Consider the following 21,829-nt stretch of genomic DNA (forward strand, 5'->3'; position numbering starts at 1 on the left):
TACTGGTGGCAAACTTGTCTTGTTTCCCCCTTTCCCCCAGTAGAGCGGGTGACACCGTTGCATGAAAGATTCTGGGTTCGAATCCCCGCTTGGCCGCAGCGAAGCTCACCGATGACTGACTTCCAGCCTAACCTGACTTCACATGGTTGTTGTGAGGATAATATTGGGGAGAGAGACATGTACGCCACCTTGGGCATCTTAAAGGATGCAAACGGAATAAATAAATGGAACAAAAAATAATAATAATGGGATAGATAAATAACGGGGGATTGATGGCAATAATAAACAAATAAATAAAAATCCCTCCCTCTAGCTGCTGTTCACCCCCCCTCTTAAAACTAAGCTAAAACAACAACAAAAACACGGTGGGGTTGCGGATCTTTATTATTTCTTTATTGCATTTGAGTCCAACATTTTCCTCCAAGGAGCTCAAGGCAACACACATGGTTCTCCCCTTGCTATTTTACTCCCCACAACAACCCTGTGAGGTAGGTTAGGCTAAGAGGAAGTGACTGGCCCAAGGTCACCCCTTGAGCTTTGTGGCTGGGTAGGGATTTGAACCCTGGTCTGCCGGTTCCTAGTCCGACACTCTAACCGCTACACCACGCTGTCTCTTCTCACTGTTAGACCCCAAGTGCTTGGAGAGATCGTAGATATCATAGTTATCTTGTGCCAAATTTGATGAAATGCAAAGCTCTGCATTAACTGTAGGTCATATGTGAGGAACCGCTGGTCCTCCAGATGTTGCTGGACTACGACTCCCATCAGCCATACCCACTGGCAATGCTTGCTGGGGCTCATGGGAGTTGTGGTTCAGCAGGAGCCAAAAGGTTTCCCATGCCTGCTGTAGTTTGAAGCAGCCCATCCACCTCCCTGCTAAACTCATTCTGGCTTCCTTTCCAGCAATTAAGACTCGTGGGCAGTGGCAGCAGAGTAGGCCAAGTTGAAATGAGAAGTCTTTTGGGTCTTTTACCACACTGATGGGGCTTGAACTTGTTTTTATACGTGGGGAAGTTAATCTGCAGAAAAGGTAAAGGGGAAATTTCCACCTCATAAGGGGAGATCAAGTTTGCTTTACCCCTTACTTCAATAAACAAGGGCCGCTTACCAGGGATGTTGTAGCAGCTTACATGACAAGTTCAGAAGTCAATCTCTACTCCCGTTTTATACGTAAGGGACACAGAGAACGGAAGGGCCGTCGAGTCCAGCATCCTGTCGTCACAGTGGCTGACCAGATGCCTGCGGGAAGCCCAAAAACAGGACCCAAGCCCAAACGAACTGTCCCCATCTGAGCCTTCCAAGAACTGGCATTCAGAAGCATTCAGCTGTGGAGGTAGCCAACCTGGCTAGTAGCCATCGAGAGCCCTCTCCTCCTCCACGAATTTGCCTAATCCTCTTTGAAAGCCATCCAAATTCGTGGCCATCACTGCCTCCAGTGGCAAGGAGTTTCACAGGTGAATCGTGCGCTGAGAGATTAAACCACACAGTGTGAGGCCCTTGATCACCCGCTAAGGAAACTCTCGGTGTTTTTGGTCGCTGGGCGGGATGCAACCGCCCTGGGAATCTAAGTACGGGAGAGAGGAGTGCTTACGACGACCTAAGACTGCCCTTCCTCTTCCACACCCCGAAGGACACGCAACCAGCCGCGAGCCGTCTACCGAAAGTCGAAATTTATTGTGAGAAATAAGTGCTAATGATCTGCTCCCGGACATCCACCCCGCGGGGGTCTTGCTCCACCAGGCTGTCGGTTTCCAGGTAGGGAGGCACGGGAACCTCGGTGTCCACCCCTTGTCCGCCATTGATAATGGGCAACTGGCGCCGGAGGGCCATGTTGTGCAGCATGGCGCACACCACAAACACCTTGGCCACCTTCTCTGGGCGAAGCATGAGCCGCCCGCCGGTGGAGTGGAGGCAGCGGAAGCGCATCTTGAGCTGCCCAAAGGCCTGCTCCACCACCATCCGCGTCGTCTCGTGCGTGGCGTTGTAGCGGGCCACGGGCTCCGGGCCGTCGTCGGGGTGCGGCGTCATGAGGAAAGGGCGCAAGGGGTAGCCACTGTCACCTGCGGGGGAGAGGAGGGAGCAACATGAGCGTGAACGGCACAGGAAGAAGAAGAAGAAGAAGAAGAGTTTGGATTTGATATCCCACTTTATCACTACCCGAAGGAGTCTCAAAGCAGCTAACAATCTCGTTTCCCTTCCTCCCCCCACAACAAACACTCTGTGGGGTGAGTGGGGCTGAGAGACTCCAAAGAAGTGTGACTGGCCCAAGGTCACCCGGCAGCTGCATGTGGAGGAGCGGGGGAGCGAACCCGGTTCACCAGATTACGAGACTACCACTCTTAACCACTACACCACACTGGATCTCAATTTGAACAAAATACAGTGGTGCCTCGCAAGATGAAATTAATCCGTTCCGCGAGTCTCTTCGTCTTGCGGTTTTTTCGTCTTGCAAAGCACGGCTATTAGCGGCTTAGCGGCTATTAACGGCTTAGCGGCTTTAAGAAAAAGGAAACAAACTTGCAAGAACTCGCAAGACGTTTCGTCTTGTGAAGCAAGCCCATAGGGAAATTCGTCTTGCGAAGCACCTCAAAAAACGGAAAACTCTTTCGTCTAGCGAGTTTTTCGTCTTGCGAGGCATTCGTCTTGCGGGGCACCACTGTATTTCCCATCTCCACACTTCCCCCCTGCTCCCCTGAGGGCACGTTCCTCTGCCACACACAACTGGGCACAGGCCTCCCCCTCTTACACACCCTCGCCCATGTTTAATAATAATAATAATAATAATAATAATAATAATAATAATAATAATTTACTTATACCCTGCCTATCTGGCTGGGTTTCCCCAGCCTCTCTGGGCGGTTTCCAACAAAATATTAAAATACAACAGTCTGTTAAACATTAAAAGCTTCTCTAAACAGGGCTGCCTTCAGATGTCTTATAAAAGTCTGGTACAGTGGTACCTTGCGTTTTGTTCCAGAGGTCCGTTCTTAACCTGAAACTGTTCTGAACCTGAAGCACCACTTTAGCTAATGGGGCTTCCTGCTGCCTCCCCCATGCAATTTCTGTTCTCATCCTGAGGTAAAGTTCTTAACCCGAGGTACTATTTCTGGGTTAGCAGAGTCTGTAACCTGAAGCATATGTAACCTGAAGCGCATGGCACCACTGTAGTTGTTCTCTTTGGTGGGAGGGCGTTCCACAGGGCGGGTGCCACTACCAAGAAGGTCCTCTGCCTGGTTCCCTGTAACTTAGCTTCTTGCAGTGAGGGAACCACCAGAAGGCCCTCGGCGCTGGACCTCAGTGTCTGGGCTGAACGATGGGGGTGGAGATGCTCCTTCAGGTATACTGGGCTGAGGCCGTTTAGGGCTTTAAAGGTCAGCACCAACACTTTGAATTGTGCTCGGAAACGTGCTGGGAGCCAGTGTGGGTCTTTCAAGACCGGTGTTATGTGGTCTTGGCAGCCGCTCCCAGTCCCCAGTCCAGCTGCCGCATTCTGGATTAGTTGTAGTTTCCGGGTCACCTTCAAAGGTAGCCCCACGATGGGGATGGAGACGCTCCTTCAGGTATACTGGGCCAAGGCCATTTAGGGCTTTAAAGGTCAGCACCAACACTTTGAATTGTGCTCAGAAACGTACCGACCACTCCCCCACTTCCTCCTCACCTCGCCCACTGCCCTTCCTGCCTGCCTCTCCCAGCTGCCCAGCTCAGACATGTGCAGAAATGGTGCCAAAAGCTAGGAAGAAAGTCGGGAAAAGTGGGTGGCACCTGGCTGGAGGGGAAGGTGCTATCACAGCCAGGGAGTGGAGCAGATGAGGAAGCACAGTGTCAACTTTCAGAAAATATCAGGGGAGCTCAGAAGACAGATGAACCTATTTTTGTAGCCCATGACAGCAACAAGAGTACTTTATTCGCAAAAAAATAATAATGGCGAAATCAGGAGATACCTACTCAAGAGAAGTGGCTGTAAAAACTGGCAGAATATGCCGAATTGGCAAATTTAACAATGAAAATTAGAGATCGAGAAGAGGCAGATTATAGGGAAGAGTGGAAGCCTTTCTTGAGTATTTAAAGAATTATTGGAAACATGTTTTTTAAAAAAAGGCAGGTAGGATTTGAATGGAGAACAGCAGTTGAATATTTGCTGGGAGCCCAGCATGGAAAAGATAAGGTAAACAATAATTATATTACGCGGCAAACTTAGAAACTATGGGGGGAACCATGGAGGGGTGGAGGGGAAGTTGAATGTGAAATGGGTGTGTATTTGGAAAGTATGTATTCTTCTGTAAACTTCTGAAATTCAGAAATGAAATTTAAAATAAACCATATATATCGGGGGAGCTTGGCCTGGCTGTGTGGGGAGGCGGCTGGCCAATAGAGGAAGGGAGGGAGGAAGACATCAACTTGCAGAAAATATTGGGGGAACTCGCCCCACTAAATACTTTACTGTGGGGTACCGAAAGGCTCGGGACCCCATATATTTGCTGCCTATGCACATGTTGTGTGGGTGTTTTAGGCAAAACTTTAAAAATGTAGCATCAACACCCACAACTGGGAAACAATGGCCTGTGAGCGCTCCAATTGGAGAAGAGCCTTTACCAAAGGTGTCATGGGCTTTGAAGACGCTCAAACTCAGGATGAAAGAGAGAAGCGTGCTAAGAGGAAGGCAGCTTGGCAAACCTTCACTGTGATCAACTGCCACCTGGAATCCAATATTCCCATTGTGGAAGGACGTGTGGATCCAGAATTGGCCTACACAGTCACTTACGGACTCACTGTTAAGACCGTGTTCATGGAAGACCAGGTGTAGCCAACTCCCGAGAGACTGCGATCTACTGTCAAAATTAAAATCTGGCAGTGATCTACCCCCGTTTTTTAGGGGTTCAGGTCAAAGTTGTCAAGTTTTTTTTGGAGGGGGTTAGGGACTTTTTTGCAGCTCTTCTGAGGGAGGGAGGAACAGAAGCAGCCACTAACCTTACCATTGCTGACCAGATAACAGCCTCCGTTTCTAAACTGTCCCTTCCCTTCTGTAACAATGCAGGGAGAGGGGCTGGGGCTGGAAGGAGGCCACCAATCAACCGCGATCTACCAAAACCTCGCAGGGATCGACCAGTAGATCGTGATCGATGTGTTGGACATTCCTGATGTAAGACAATCTTACTCGGCTACGAGGAATCGCCAAAGAAGACGACAGCAGCACAGACATCCAATGTGGGGACAGAGCAGAGAGACATGGTTCGTTCACCTCAGAACGGGCCTCCCCGAACACTCAAATACTCACCCAGGAGCCAACCCTTCCCTTCGGGCCACGACTCCAGGAGCCTCTGCAGCTGGGAGAGCTGGAATATCCGAGCGTCGTGGACGCTGCCGGGGAATTTTGCCAGCACGTGGGTGAAGCACCCCGAGGCGTCGCAGGTGGCCTGCACGTTGAGGCTGTGGAAGTTGTGGCAGTTGCGGTAGAGCGCCGGCATGTCGGCTGGCGCGATGATGGGGACATGGGTGCAGTCCACGATCCCGATGACGTTGGGGAAGCCGGCGATGTCGAAGAAGGCTTCCCGCGTGCGGCGCAGTTCCGAGTCGGTGGTGGGGAAGGTGATGTGCTCGTGGACGTGGCGCAGCATGGCCTCCAGGAAGGCGTCGAGGCAGCGGCTGACCGACGACTGCGACACGCGCAGGTTGTCGCCCGTCATCCGCTGGAAGGACCCGGTGCCCAGCACCTGCAGCGCAATCAGGACCTTCTGCAAGGTGGGGATGTGCCTGCGGCTGGCCGAGGCGCCATCCAGGTAGGGAGCCAGAAGGGTGCAGAGGTCCTGGATGGCCTGTCGGTCCAGGCGGAAGCGGGTCAAGCACTCCTCGTCGGACACCTGCAACTCGTGGGTGCGCATCCGGATGAGGCGGGTCCTCCGGGGCGGCCGCCGGCTGTGGATCTCAAGGTTGGCGGCGTAGACAAGGTCCAATAGGCCCTCGTCGTCGGAGCTGCCCTCCTCTGGGTACAGGGGGAGGGGGCCGCCTGCCCGGGGCGCCACTTGCCCAAGGTTGCCTGCGGGCAAAGAGGGGGAGGGGGAGAGAGAGAGATCCTGATCACACCAGGGACCAGATTCGGACCTTTTCTATACAGTGGCACCTCGGGTTAAGTACTTAATTCGTTCCGGAGGTCCGTTCTTAACCTGAAACTGTTCTTAACCTGAAGCACCACTTTAGCTAATGGGGCCTCCTGCTGCCGCCGCGCCGCCGGAGCACGATTTCTGTTCTTATCCTGAAGCAAAGTTCTTAACCTGAAGCACTATTTCTGGGTTAGCGGAGTGTGTAATCTGAAGCGTCTGTAACCTGAAGCGTATGTAACCTGAGGTACCACTGTATGTATATTGTATCACTCTGTCTCTCGAAAAAGAAACGTAAGAGAAAAATGGCCCAGAGAAACATGGCGAAAACAGGGTATTTATTGGGACAGTGTGATTTTTGCAGCTGTTGTGGAAGTTGCAAAACAATGAAGCACAGGGACGGAGCAATGGAGGATTTCTGAAACAACATTGCGTTATTAGTTCCACCCAAGGCATGAAGGAGAACAGCAACAACTGGGAAAAGATAGGCAACATTTTACAAGGACAGGAAGAAACATCACGGACAGAATAATTGCCACACACAGGAAGAACAAGGATATAGATAATGGGTAGGCAAACTAAGGCCCGAGGCCGGATCCAGCCCAATCGCCTTCTAAATCCGGCCCGCAGATGGTCCGGGAATCAGCGTGTTTTTACATGAGTAGAATGTGTGCTTTTATTTAAAAAGCATCTCTGGGTTATTTGTGGGGCATAGGAATCCGTTCATTTTTTCCCCTTCCAAAATATAGTCCGCCCCCCCCCCACAAGGTCTGAGGGACAGTGGACCGGCCCCCTGCTGAAAAAGTTTGCCGACCCCTTATATAGATTGAGTTCCTCATTTGTACTTCTATAAACCATTTAATGTGTCAACAGGAATGGAAGTTATTAATATTGCAGTTGTTGTGTAAGGGAATATTATTTTGACTGGGATGTAATTGAAATTATTAAGATTTTGGAACGCAGGAATAAATAAAACAATCAAACAGTCAATTTTAGCATGCGGGGGGCCATCTAAATTATGTAATTTGGCATCTGAAGGATTGTAATTGCATTATAATTTGGCATTGTTATAAGAAACGTAAGAAAACTTTGGGTGGTAAAATCAGAGTTGGAAGCGACCCTGAGGATCATCTTGTCCAGCGAAATGAACGAACGTGACCAAGTCCAAGCATTTCAAAGGTCTACTCCACTCCGTAATACTTAGCTGAACACCACCCTCTGTCTTCAAGGGACACGGCATTTGAAAAACCTGAACTGTACAGCTAAGTTGGCCATCATCACTCTCTTGCTCCCAGCCTAAGGCAAAGGTAAAGGGACCCCTGACCATTAGGTCCAGTCGTGACCGACTCTGGGGTTGCGGCGCTCATCTCGCTTTACTGGCCGAGGGAGCCGGCGTACAGCTTCTGGGTCATGTGGCCAGCCTGACTATGCCGCTTCTGGCGAACCAGAGCAGCGCACGGAAACGCCATTTACTTTCCCCCCCCGGAGTGGTACCTATTTATCTACTTGCACATGTGTGCTTTCGAACTGCTAGGTTGGCAGGAGCAGGGACCGAGCAACGGGAGCTCACCCCTTCACGGGGATTCGAACTGCCGACCTTCTGATTGGCAAGCCCTACGCTCTGTGGTTTAACCCACAGCGCCACCCGTGTCCTGCTCCCAGCCTACTTGATCTCAAAACAACAGACACCATCTCGGCTTCCCTAAATGGATCAGTCCCCAGGATATCCCTCCAGACGTTGCTGGACTCCAATACCCATCAGCCCCAGCCAGCACGGCCAGGTATGATAGGAATTATAGTACAATAATCTATGGAGGGCACTCCTAGCTAATCCTGGCAGTGGTTCTCTGGGGTTTGGGGCAAAGGCATTTCCCCGTCACCTGCTACCCTGAGATTCGTTTTTTAAAAATATGAAATGGCCAGGAGTGATGGCGAGATTTTGCGCAGCATTTTAGGCGGCGTAGGGGAAACTTTGCTCCTCCAGATGTTGTTGAACGACGGCACTCACCCTCCCTGGCGCTTGCTGAGGGCGATGGGGATGGCAGTTCGGCAACATCTGGAGGGTCAAATGCCCTCCCACCCTCTCTTTTAGGAAAATCCCAAGCTCAGTCTGTAGAGCAGGAGACAACTCTTAATCTCAGGGTTGTGGGTTCGAGCCCCATGTTGGACAAAAGATTCCTGCACTGCAGGGGGTTGGACTAGATGACCCGCAGGGTCCCTTCCACGATTCTCAATTGAGCAGCCAGTCCATTTTGACGGAACAGTGGCAATCTGATAAAAGCATTACAGAGGATGCCAGCCCAATGTTGCTTTGCACCAGCCCATCAAGCCTGACTGGCAACATCTCAGGCAGGAACAGATTGTTCCCAGACGCATTGCTCGAGATCCATTTAGCAGAAAGATCCAGCTTGATACAAGCAATAAACTCGCTCAGCCACCACATTCTGCTCTAGGGTCTCTGCTGAGAAGTAGCCATTGATCTTAAGCTCCTTAGAAGCTGATAGGTGGATACGACTCCCGCAAACAAGCAAAAAGGTCTCTAGGGTTTCCCCACCCCCTTAAAGATGAAACAGAGGCCCCCACACGGAATAAAATATGTCAGCCGCCCCGGAGGCATGTTTCTAGAGCAAGGGTTTCCCCTCGGACAGCAGAAGCATCCCACCTGTTCCAACAGGTAATCTCTCAGGTGCCAAGGATGGAGAACAAAGGAATTTTGCAGGCCTGCCCAATCCCTTTATTCGAGTCTCAAGTGAAGGACTGGGATGACACAAAAATGTGGAAGAGGTTGCAGATCCTTTGGAGGGTAACATCTCGAGAAAAGCTGGAGGAATGTTGCCTATCAGGAGAACTTTTGCAATAAGCTCCAAAACTCCCCAGTGGGGCAAATGTTTGGGGCAGAGAGGACAGTCCTGGATGCCAGGCACTCTGAATTTTGTTGGGGTGGTGGTGGAATGAGCCTACGAACCCAAAACAGGTGCGATGACTCAGTAAGCAAATAAGGTAACCACGCAAAATGAACTTCTTACCCAAATTGCTGCCCTCTTCCTCATCGGCCTCTTGCTTTGCTTCCCTGAACAGAGGCTTGGGCGCAGAGTCGGAGGGAGTTTGCTCTGGCTCCGGCTCTGGAGAATCTGCGTTGTCCATTTCGAAGAGACCCAGCACCTGAAAAGAGCAGCAAAGATCTTGATCAGGTCCGAAATTGTAGGGCTCAGAAAGGCAGGGTAATACGTAAGGGCCAAACGCCACTTAAAGTTAATGGTCTGTATTAGTTAGTGCTTGTAAAAGGCAGCTTGCAGCAAACAGTGTCAGAATTCATGTAACTGGTTCCTTTAAAACAAAAAAAAACAAAACCCCACCCTTCTTGCACAAAGCATGCAAGTCCTTCGGGTTGTCACAACAACCCTGTGATGTAGAATAAGCGGGGAGCTGGTGACTGGGTGAATGGGGATTTAATACCTGGGTTTCCCTGGAGATGGTCCAGCACCCTAGTACTGTTCCACATTTGCTCGGTTACGAGTGTTCCCAGGGAAAGGGTGGGGGGAATATTAGTGCGCTGCTCTGGTTCGCCGGAAGCGGCTTAGCCATGCTGGCCACATGACCCGGAAGCTGTACGCCGGCTCCCTCAGCCAATAAAGCGAGATCAGCGCCGCAACCCTAGAGTCGGCCATTACTGGACCTAACGGTCAGGGGTCCCTTTACCTTATGGCATGCAAACCGAACCATGGAAAGAGAAGAAGGGAAGTCACTGATATTTTAAGGTTGTTTAAATGAATATTCTAAAATGTAAAATAGAAAAACTTAATAAAAACTATACAAAAAACCAAACCCAAACCAGAGAGAGATAGGATGGGTGGTCACAGAAAAAGTGAGAGAAAAATGGGATGTCCAAAGAAACACAGAAATGAGATGAGGCGTCACGGGGGGACGGGGTGTGTGAGAGAGACAGGACAGTGTCAGGAGCCAGCCAGTAGTAAATCACGCTGTGCAAGTTGGAGTTAACTCTTTATTAGCAAAAACAGGATCAGCACAGGAGTGTCAGGCCTAATGAGCACAGCAACTCATCTCCGGCAGGTGTTGCCCCATGAAGCAGTTGCTGAGATTGAAGGTCCCTGCCTCTTCTCCTCTCCAGGGTTTCCCCCAAGCAATCTGAGACTACACCTGCGTGAAGCTTACTTCTCCCTCCACCCTTTTCATGCCTCTCCTGGTTCTGGGAATCGGAGGGGAGCTTTTGGCAGCAGGAGGGGGAGGAGACACCTGACCCATCTCTGCCTCTTGGCCTTCCTGCTTCAGCTTCTGCATGATTCTGGACTTCTCTCTGCCACAGACTCTTCCCGCTCACTAAGCCCTGTTCCGACCCTTCCTCTTCCCAGTCTTCTCCCTCTGACCACTCATTGTTGCTCAACGATCACACCCCGGGCTCTGAGACGTCTTCCCCAGCTGATTCTTCCCACCATTCCTCTGCGTCCAACCCGTTGGCGACAGACAGAGGGTTGAGGTGTCTCAGTGCTGTGCAACCAGGCAAACCAGGAAACCCTGCACCATCAACAAACATTGATCTTAATACAGCCAGACCAGGTCTGGACACCTCCAAAGGACTCAAATCAATAATGGTGTCATGTCTAGAGTGAATATGCATGGGTTTACCCTCAAAGTGCCTTGGAAGCTTATCACAGCAGGTCTCTGATTAAGTCTTCCTAGCAAAAGATGCTAAAAATGTTCTTGTTTCAACTGAGGTTGCACTGAAGCGTTTTGTATTATTAGTTTATTTGAATGGTTTGCTTCTAACGCACTAAACTCTGTATATTGTTTTATGCAATTCCATTATTCACCGCTTAGGGATACTTCTTTTTGAGCAACAGGTATACAAATTTAATAAATCTGGACTAGGTCATGGACTGCAAGAAGATCAAACCCCTCCATTCTTAAGGAAATCAGCCCCGTGTGCTCACTGGAAGGACAGATCGTGAGGCTGAGGCTCCAATACTTTGGCCACCTCATGAGAAGAGAAGACTCCCTGGAGAAGACCCTGATGTTGGGAAAGATGGAGGGCAGAAGGAGAAGGGGACGACAGAGGACGAGATGGTTGGACAGTGTTTTCGAAGCTACCAGCATGAGTCTGACCAAACTGCGGGAGGCAGTGGAGGACAGGAGTGCCTGGTGTGCTCTGGTCCAGGGGGTCACGAAGAGTCGCACACGACTAAACGACTAAACGAAAACAACAAAGGTCATCTAATTCCCTCCGCCAAAGCCCCAATGCTCAGTGCAGGATCTGCTGGGCAGGATGCAGTCCCAGCAGACTTTGCATACGCCTGGGTTTAGGCTTTCGTAAACAGACACATTCTTAGCAGTATGTAGGGAAATTCTAAAAATGCAAGGAATTTTCGAGTGGAAAGCAGCCTTGGAGATAGACTAACCCAGCCCCTCTTTAGGGCAGGGCTTTTGCAATTACAGTAGGTGCAGGGAAACCCTTTTCAGCCAGAGGGATGCATTGCCCCCTTGCCACATGGAAGGGTTTTTCACACAGGGGGGAAAGTGGGTGGGCAACCAATGGAAATTTGACGCATTGGCTCTCATGGGTGCTTTGTGATACCAGTCCTGCATTTGTAAGAAATCAATCTGTTAGTGTGGAACACTGCGGAACTCCCTGCCTCTTGACAACAGGCAGGTGACTTTGCTGCAAAGCATAATACTGGTGGTCAACAAAAGAGGTTAAAAGACACTCTCAAGGCAAATCTAAAGAAATGCAGTATGAATACATTGGTGCCTCGCAAGACAAAAAGAAGAAGAAGAAGAGGAGGAGTTTGGATTTGATATCCCGCCTTTCACTCCCTTTGAGGAGTCTCAAAGCAGCTAATATTCTCCTTTCCCTTCCTCCCCCACAACAAACACTCTGTGAGGTGAGTGGGGCTGAGAGACTTCAGAGAAGTGTGACTGGCCCAAGGTCACCCAGCAGCTGCATGTGGAGGAGCGGAGACTCGAACCCGGTTCCCCAGATTACAAGACTACCGCTCTTAACCACTACACCACACTGGCTCTCGTTCCGCGATTCTCTTCGTCTTGCGGTTTTTTCGTCTTGCGAAGCAAGCCCACTGACGGCTTAGCAGCTTAGCGCTATTAGCGGCTTAGCGGCTTAGAAAAAGGGAGGGGGGAAAGGGAAAAAAAACCACAGGAACTCGCAAGACATTTTCGTCTTGCGAAGCAAGCCCATAGGAAATTCGTTTTGCGAAGCACCTCCAAAATGGAAAACCCTTTCGTCTAGCGGGTTTTCCGTCTTGCGAGGCGTTCGTCTTGCGGGGCACCACTGTACTGACAACTGGGAAACACTGGCCTGCGAGCGCTCCAGTTGGACAACAGCCTTTACCAAAGGTGTCGTGGGCTTTGAAGACACTCAAACTCAGGAAGAAAGGCAGAAACATGCTAAGAGGCTTGGCAAACTCTTGCCATGATCAACTCCCGCCTGGAAACCTATGTCCCCACTGTGGAAGGTCGTGTAGATCCAGAATTGGCCTCCACAGTCACTTAAAGACTCATTGTTAAAACTGTGTTCATGGAAAACAATATTACTCGGCTATGAGTGATCGCCAAAGAAGAAGAAAGAAGACGAGCTAGAAATGTTTTTGTTTAAACAAGCCTACCCAGATGTTTAGAAAGCTGATGTGAGTTTTAACCTGTTTTTAGTCTGTTGTTGTTGTTGCTGTTGTTGTTAATATACCTATACCTATACCTATACCTGCAGATCTCAAGGTCCCCCTAACACATTTTAAAAGATAAGACTATTGTTAGACTTAAATTACTGTTGTTAATTGTGCTTACGGAAATTTCTATTTTTATTTTTTTTGTAAACTGCTTTTAGGTTAGTTTGTGGTTCACTGTCAAGCGGTGTATAAATTTTATGAAATAAATAAATTTGGTGTTTCTTTTTTTTAAAAAAACCCTGTTATAGACTGGTTTACACACACACACACACCCTCTCTCTATCCTCCATCCAGGCAGAAACGCTCAAGGATGCAACGCAGCATGAGCAATGAGGTTGTGGCCTGGGCAGGAGGAGTGTGGAGGAAGCAGGTGAAGAAGGGCCTCAGAGGATGACTGCAGAATCCGGGACGGTTTATATGGGGAGAAGCGGTCTTTCAGGTATTGCGTCTCTGGGCCGTTTAAGGCTTTATGGGTCAAAAGCAGCACTTTCAATTGGGACCGGAAGCTAATTGGCAGCCAGTAGAGATAAGGTAAAGGTAAAGGACCCCTGGATGGTTAAGTCCAGTCAAAGGCGACTGTGGGGTTGCGGCGCTCATCTCGCTTTCAGGCCGAGGGAGGCGGCGTTTGTCCAAAGACAACTTTCCGAGTCATGTGGCCAGCATGACTAAACAGTTTCAGGCACAACAGATCACTGTGATGGAAGCCAGAGCGCACAGAAACACCGTTTACCTTCCTGCCAGAGCGGTACCTATTTATCTACTTGCACATGTGTGCTTTCGAACTGCTAGGTTGGCAGGAGCTGGGACTGAGCAACGGGAGCTCACCCCATTGTGGGAATTTGAACCGCCGACCTTTTGATCAGCAAGCCCAAGAGGCTCAGTGATTTAGACCACAGCGCCACCCGCTCTTCCAGCCAGGATCGGTATTCTCCCCCAAATGTTTGCTGCTCCCCAAACGCACATTCACGCATGCGCACAGATGCCGATCAGGATGAGTCTCTGTCTCACCTGCTGCTCCCTTCTCTCTGCCTCCCTCTGCATCTGTAGGAAATCCTCGGCCAAAGCGGCCGCCTGGGAGCACGTCTCCGGTTCGTGTTCCCTCACCCAGCTCTGGATCTCTGGCGGCAGGATGGCCAGGAACTGCTCCAGGATCAGCAGCTCCAGGATCTGCTCCTTGGTGTGCCTCTCGGGCTTCAGCCACCGATGGCACAGGTACCAGAGCTGGCTGCACACCTCGCGGGGGCCCTCGGCCTCCTGGTAGCGGAACTGGCGGAAGCGCTGGCGCTTCATCTCCATGCTGGCTGAGTCGTCGCCCAAGACCTCCTCCTTCACTTTCACCACCCCAGACTCGCCAATCTCCCCGGAGTCCAGGCTGTTGTGGGCCTCGGGGCCTTCCCCGACCAGGCCCTGCTGGTGGCGGGACGCCCGTCCGCTCCTGGGCCACGGGCGGGCCGCTGCCGGCCCCTCGAGGGAGGATGGAAAGGCTCGCCTGTCTTCCCACTCTGCTGGCCGGGACGTTGGCGGGTTTCTCCACCCCGAGCGAGGGGAGCGAGTGGCGTTGAGGAGGGCCTTCTGATGAGCCGTCCGGCCCCTGGGCAGCCTCTCCTCTTTGTCTCGGGGGCCGCGGGAGGCCTCTCCTTTCCCCCGCCAACCTTCCTCTGGCTCGGGGTTCTCGTGTTCGTCCTCCTCAACCTCCATCTTCTTCCGCCGCCGGGCCACCTGCTCCAGCTCGCCCTGCAAATGGAGGCTCGAAGTTGCGCCCCGCTTGGCGGCCATTTTGAGACAGCCTAACCGCCGGCCTTCTCCGAAAACACGAAGGGTTTCTCTGGGAGAGGAATGCGTCCGGCCTCCGCCTTCTGGCTTACACCTGCGGAAAAACTGGCTGCTGCGATGGGGTCGTCTTTGCCTCAGAAGCACATGGAGATCAATGTTTGATGGCAGGGCCTTCTACCTGAAGAGCAAGGAAGAAAAACAGAAATTAACAGAGAAGAATTCTCAGTTAAAAACAGCCAAGGGATCCCCCAACCTATTGTATTTTACACCTTCATTTACAGAGACCAAATCAGCTTTGATACCAAAATATGCCCAATTGGTTGAAAAATAAGCGAAACAGCTGTTTTTTTCTAAACTAATGCAGAAATATTAAAAAAGAAATTCTCCTGGGCCCAATTTTGGACCAAAAAAAATCTTTAAAAATTAATTTGAGGTTATCTACACATAATTTTTTTTTAAAGAAAATCTGAGTTGTGAGACCACGTGGCACCAAGTGATTTGGCGTGGAATGGCCCAAGGGAAATCATATTCTTGCTGTATTCTATCTTGGTCAGACCACACCTGGAGTCCTGTGTCCTGTTCTGCAGAGCAGAATTTAAGAAAGATATTGACAAGCTGGAAGATGTGCAGAGGAAGGCAAGCAAGATGATCAAGGGTCCTGGAACCAAGCCCTGTGAGGAACGGATGAGGTAATTTAGCCTGGAAAAGTGGAGAGGAGTGAGAGGAGATACGACAGCCATCTTCAAATACCTAAAGGCCTGTCACATGGAAGAGGGAACAAGCTTGTTTTATCCTGCTCCACAGGGTGGGACTCAAATCAATGGATTCAAGTTACAGGAAAGGAGATTCTGACCAAACATCAGGAAGAACTTTCTGACAGTAAGGGCTGTTCAACCGCCGAAGTACCGGCACCTACTTTTCTAGAAGAAAAGGACTGCGTGGAACGGACGATGTATTTAAGCAGAGGCTGGACGGATGTCTGCTAAAATGGCAGCCAGGGCAGGAGGAATTTCTCTTTCATTTTAGGAGGGGGGTATCTATGCACAAGGGACGCGGGTGGCGCCGTGGGTTAAACCACAGAGCCTAGGACTTGCCAATCAGAAGATCGGCGGTTCGAATCCCCACCATGGGTGAGCTCCCGTTGCTCGGTCCCAGCTCCTGCCAACCTAGCAGTTCGAAAGCACGTCAAAGTACAAGTAGATAAACAGGTACCGCTCCAGCGGGAAGGTAAACGGCATTTCCGTGCGCTGCTCTGGCTCGCCAGAAGCGGCTTAGTCATGCTGGCCACATGACCTGGAAGCTGTACGCCGGCCCCCTCGGCCTATAGAGCGAGATGAGTGCACGACCCCAGAGTCGGTCATGACTGGACCTAATGGTCAGGGGTCCCTTTACCTATCTATGCACATTTGCCTGGGATCTCCTGCTAAAACAATGAGGGGGGAAACTCCCATTTGGCAGCGCCTTATGTTAGGGTAGCCATACGTCTGGAATTTCTCGGACATAGCCGGGATTCGGCTGTCGGAAACACTGTCCGGGCAGAAAATCACTGGGATGTCTGGGGAAATCCGGATGTATGTCAACCCATGTTGGAAGTGTAGATTTTGGCGAATTTCCTTGAAAACATCTCAACAACTTTTGTGTTCGTATTTTCACTTTTTGAAATATGGCAACCCTACTTAAATGGTGCTTGGAATCCCAATTTTGGGACTACAAAGCTCCTCGCGCATGACGTCATTGTGACTGACTTAGATCACCTTGGGAAATCCCACTTGTGGCCCTGAACCTTTCAAAATATTGCAGGGCAGTGCCCAGAAATCAAGATTATTATTTTTTTGGTAACTGTCTTGTACTGCGGAATTTTATTTACTTATTTCATAAAACTTATGAGCAGCTTGGTTTTAGGAGGGGGGAAAAAAACACCTCAAAGCATGAAGAGTATAAAGTAGAGAGAGATCAAGGAATGCTATTTTCATCGCCACACCAAAAGCAGAAACCACTAATGGCTTCAGTTGTCTTGCAAAGACTTCTATTTTTACCCCGGCTTTCCCTGGCCAATAGGATCAGACTCTGTTTAATGTGTTTGAATCTTCCGAATTTCTGCTTTATTTCACATTCTGCATTTTTATATCCCTGTTTTACTGGGTTTAGGTTGCATACTAAGTTTAATATTTTAACAATATACTGTTTTCACTGTTATGTCTGTGCACACTTAAACAATTTTAAAAAAATATTATATACCCAAGCGATCACTATGCTCGGCTGATGAGAGCCTCCGGCAGATAGCACCTTATCAAGAGGTTCATTCCACACCTTTTAGTATGGTGGTACCTGCCCTTTGGAATGCTCTCCCTTTAAATGTTGCAGTCTTTTTGGAGCCTACTAAAAACTTCCCTCTTCCAACAAGCCAAAATGGAGATATTTCCCAGGCTCCATCCACACTCTTCATTTAAAGCACTATCATTCCACTTAATAATAATAATAATAATAATTCATAAATTTTATTTATACCCCGCCCTCCCCGGCCAGAGCCGGGCTCAGGGCGGCTAACACCAGTAAAATTACTGTAAAAACATAATAGGGGGGAACAATTTAAAATACAGGTTAAAACGCAATTTATAATGCAGCCTCATTTTAAAAGTAGCCCATAGATCAAAACCACAAACAGTCATAGCTTCCCCCAAAGAATCCTGGGAACTGTAGTTTGTTAAGGGTGCTGACAGTTGCTAAGAGATCTTTATTCCCTTCACAGAACTACAGTTCCCAGAGCAGTTTCTCATCTTTACAAGGAATTCTGATGGCCCCCTCCTAAAACCAAAATATAAGACAGTATTTGCGGGAAGGGGGGTCGCTCTCAGGGCCAGAGGCCCAATGTGGCCCTCTAGACCTCTCTACCTGGCCCTTGAGTCGCTCCCAAGGCCACACACCCTCCGCAGGCATGCCTCAAACCCTCTGCGCGTGTTTTCGCCTGGCTAGAATGCATTCATGAACTCCAATACTTCTTGGTTTGTGGAAACTTAAGTTTACTGCACAAATGTACAATTTGCATTCATTGCTCTGCCCACATTTCCTGCTGGCCCTATTCATGACTGGCTTGTGGCCCCCAGGAGCTCACCCAGAATGGAATGCGGCCCTCAGCTTGAAAAAGGCTCCCTGCCCCCTGGATTATAGTTTAAATCTGACCACAAACAGAAGGGCTCTGAATGCAACAGAGGTTCTAACTGCCAGAGAGGACATTTTTTGCCAGTTTCCAGTGAGAACAGGAAATTCAACTAGATGGGCCTTTGGCCATTAAGATGTTCCTACTCATTTATCTGCAAGTTGGGAGAGAGCCCAACACTGCAACACACTAAAATTAGGATGGTTACCAATAGATTCATTATATTAAGTTATCACTGATTAATCCATCCATTTCCTCCTTAAACCAACATTCATTTGACGGGGGGGGGGAGCATTTTCTCTGAGATCTCACGCATCTATGGCTATTTCTAACATTTTAGTGCAAGAATTTTCCTACTGTGTCCCATATCAAAATCCAAATGATGTGATGAGTGGGGATGTGAAATGTTTTAATGAATAGCAGCACATGGAAAGAGTTAACAAACTGAGAAAACTGACAAGGTACAAAATAAATAACAGCACAATGAAAAGTTAATGAATTGAGAAAACTTTTTAGAAAGTTATCTAGCAGACTAAAATGGACTATCGCAGAAGTCTCATTGAAAAGGCGCTTGCGTTCATCCTTGTACCCATTTTCCTGGGAGTAAGCCTATTGAGTTCAGTGGGACTTGCTGCTCTGTAGCTTCTGATAGGACGGTAGCCCATTTATCAGGGAGAGATGGGCTAACCCAAAATCTTAACCCCCTGAAACATGCTAGTTTTACCTGCTTTTTTCTTCTTCTTCAGGCAGAGCATTTTTTAAAAATCCCTTGCACAGGATGTTTACAAAAATAAAATAACAACAAGCCCTTTATGGGGGCTGCACTGAGTGCCGAGGGAAACCAAATGAGGTCTGGATCAGAATTTAGATGTCTCTTAACTTGTACATAGACACACTCTTTAAAAAAAAAGCTATTTTCTAACCTTGCACACACTAAAAAGGTGCAACCGTTTCTTTCAGAGGCTGCAGAGCCTTAAAAGAGGAAGAAGAAGTGATCGGCGTCTCTCTCCCCATCTATATTTTGTGGGGGAGGAAGGGAGCGGGATTATAAGGGTCGGGGGATCCTCTCTCTTTCTTTCCGCCTTGTCCTTGGATCTGGGATCAGCTGCAGCTTCTGCCATTGTCCTAGCAGAGAGGCCATGCTTGGAGGGAGAGAGAGAGAGAGGGATCAACCCGCACAAAACCCAGCCCTGGGGGTGGGCAAGAGGGAGGCTCAGGATCCTTCCCTCTCTCCTACTTTTATTTGATCAGGAGCTTTTCGGGGAGGGGTTCAACTTTCCCTTTTCCCCTCTCTCTTTTTTTCTCTTTTCTTTTTTTGCAAAGCTCGCTGGGCTGACGCTGCTTTTTACCCACCGTGCATGTTCCCGAATGCATTTCTTTCCCGGAGGATCTGCAGTTTTCTATTGCAACGGAACAATTATTATTGTTGTTTTTCATGCAAACTCTTCTTTAAATTAAAAAAAAAAAGGAAAATCCAGCCTCTCTTTCTGTATGTGTGCGCCTTTCTCTCCTCCCATCAGAAAAGGGCCTCGGGTATTAAGCGGCTCTTCTAAGCTCAAGTTTCTCGTCCTCTCTGGGACGCTCAGCCCTCTATCGGTTTAACCCGTCCGGCACCTCCTCGTAAGAAAAGGCCAAAAAAAAAAAGGGGAAGAAAATAAATTGCAATAGCCAAGGAACTGTTTGCAAGCCATTGATTTGTATTTATTTTTCCCCGCCCGCGCAAGGATTAAATCTCCAAATGCGTTCGGGTGGCGCGCGGGTTCTCCTGGATGCGCAATTGCTGCGATTCGTTTCTTTAAAAAGCGGTTTGCAAAAAGAAAAAGAGGAAAAGAAGAAGAAGAAAAGGATGGGAAGCTAAGAGAGGGTTAAACGGCAGTGGGTAGGGCAGAAATGTTTAAAAAAAAGAAAAAAAGCAGAAGAAAAGATCTAGTAGGCGGAAGGAGAGGGTTTTAAGGGAGGGATTTAAAAGCCAGACAATGCCTCTCATTGGAAAACAAAGTCGATTCAGCAAGAGCTTTCCAAGAAATAAATAAAGGCGCCGTGCTCCCCCTCCAGGAGAGTTCATCGGAGGGGAGGAAAAAGAAACACGCTGGAGAATAAAATTGAAGAAATCGCACACGCATTTTGCAACCTGACCCCAGTTACCTGCTTCCAGCGGTTTTTGGGTGGTGTGTTTTTTTGCTTTCCCACCTGAGAACAAAAGAAGGATGTGGCTGTTCAGGAGCCCGGCCATAGGAGGAAAAGGAACTGCACTTCTTTAGGGGTCAGGATTGCAAAGGGGGAGGAGGAGGAGGAGAGGGGGAGAGGAGAAGGAGAAGGAGAAGGAGAAAAGCTCCATTCTGGGTAGGAAGGCTGGCTGGCACGCCGCCATCCTGCGGGAGGAGCTGCACCTTTCGAACTGCTGCCTGGCAGGGGAACTTGGTCCTTTGCGCGCGGGGAGGAGAGAGAGGCGGGTTGCACAAGGAAGCATCTCAGAGCCTGCAGAAGTTGGGGTGGTTGGGAATGGAGAAGCTCAGAGGAGCCTGGCAGCCGGATCGGGCCAAAGGGTAACTGGATCAGGCCCACTTAAGTGCAGAAGCTAAAAGCCAGAGCCAAGCACAGCAGAGCTCTCCATGCTTGGGATTCCCAGCGACTTGATACATGCTCTCCAACATTTCTCCAATGAAAAGAGGGACGTCCTATTCAATAATAATGATGATGATAATAATAATAATAATAATAATAATAATAATAATAATGATGATGATGATGTATGGAAGCGAGAGCTGGACCATAAAGAAGGCAGATCGCCGAAGAATTGATTCCTTTGAATTTTGGTGCTGGAGGAGACTCTTGAGAGTCCCATGGACTGCAAGAAGAACAAACCGATCCATTCTTAAGGAAATCAGCCCTGAGTGCTCACTGGAAGGACAGATCGTGAAGCTGAGGATCCAATTCTTTGGCCACCTCATGAGAAGAGAAGACTCCCTGGAAAAGACCCTGATGTTGGGAAAGATGGAGGGCACAAGGAGAAGGGGACGACAGAGGGCAAGATGGTTGGATAGTGTCTTCGAAGCTACAAACATGAGTCTGACCAAACTGCGGGAGGCAGTGGAAGACAGGAGGGCCTGGCGTGCTCTGGTCCAGGGGGTCACGAAGAGTTGGACACGGCTAAACGACTAAACAACAACAACAGTAATGATGGTGGGGATGTTATTTATTGCCCCAGCCACTCCAAGCAGCTTACAACCTATACAGAAACAGAATAAAACATAAACATTAAATAAAGCTTTCCTATTCAGGGCTGCCTTCAGATTTCTCTCTCTCTCAATTTTTATTAAATTTTCGGTTTTACATTTTAGAAAATTCATTTAAACAATCTTAAAATATCAAGGACTTGATAAAGTGGTACCTCAGGTTAGGAACAGTTTCAGGTTAAGAACGGACCTCCAGAACAAATTAAGTTCTTAACCTAAGGTACCAATGTACTCTCATTTTCGGGCTCGCTCCTCCCTTGTCCCCTAGACCAGTATTTTTCAACCTTTTTTGGGCAAAGGCACACTTGTTTCATGAAAAAAATCACGAGGCACACCACCATTAGAAAATGTTAAAAAATTTAACTCTGTGCCTATATTGACTATATATAAAGTAATTCTCTTGAATATGAAACAAATAAACACAAAGATAGTATTTTATAATTACTTTGTTATGAAATAGTAAGTAAACAGAAATATGAAACATTATAAAGTACTTTATTTTTAAATTTTTCGAATTTTTCAATTTTCCCACGGCACACCAGGCAACATCTCACGGCACACTAGTGTGCCGCGGAACAGTGGTTGAAAAACACTGCCCTAGACAGAGGAATGCTAACAACAATTCAACTAGATCAACTAGTAGTCTGACTCATTATTATTATTATTATTATTATTATTATTATTATTAGCCCACCCTTCTCCCCTTAAACCGAATTAGTTCATTGAAAGCACTGTCCAAAACTCAAAATAATATACAAAGGTAAAGGTAAAGGGACCCCTGACCATTAGGTCCAGTCACGGACGACTCTGGGGTTGCGACGTTCATCTTGTCCAGCGTACAGCTTCCGGGTCTCGTGGCCAGCATGACTAAGC

General features: G+C 48.7%; 2 protein-coding genes across 6 annotated transcripts in view; both read right to left on the minus strand.

Annotated features, from left to right (window-relative positions):
• Nucleotides 1–21,829, minus strand: part of LOC307208548 (zinc finger protein 500-like) — a 77,047-nt gene that overhangs the window by 29,347 nt on the left and 25,871 nt on the right. The gene's annotated exons all lie outside the window — the stretch shown is intronic.
• On the minus strand, nt 362–20,134 carry LOC307208185 (uncharacterized protein). 5 transcript variants are annotated; one of them, XM_079962668.1, is made up of 5 exons: nt 19,866–20,134; nt 13,799–14,741; nt 9,122–9,257; nt 5,276–6,034; nt 362–2,060 (listed from the first exon to the last, which is right to left on the minus strand). In XM_079962668.1, the coding sequence occupies exons 2-5, from the start codon at nt 14,564–14,566 to the stop codon at nt 1,672–1,674; spliced, it is 2,052 nt and encodes a 683-aa protein (XP_079818794.1). In that variant the 5' UTR covers nt 14,567–14,741; nt 19,866–20,134; the 3' UTR covers nt 362–1,671. The 5 variants fall into 5 exon arrangements, with proteins under 5 accessions (XP_079818794.1, XP_079818792.1, XP_079818793.1 ...); XM_079962666.1 differs by lacking the exon at nt 19,866–20,134 and adding an exon at nt 19,074–19,379; XM_079962667.1 differs by lacking the exon at nt 19,866–20,134 and adding an exon at nt 18,445–18,972.

The sequence above is a fragment of the Podarcis cretensis genome, assembly GCF_951804945.1.
Source record: "Podarcis cretensis genome assembly, chromosome: 2".
Classification (NCBI taxonomy): Eukaryota; Metazoa; Chordata; class Lepidosauria; order Squamata; family Lacertidae; genus Podarcis; species Podarcis cretensis.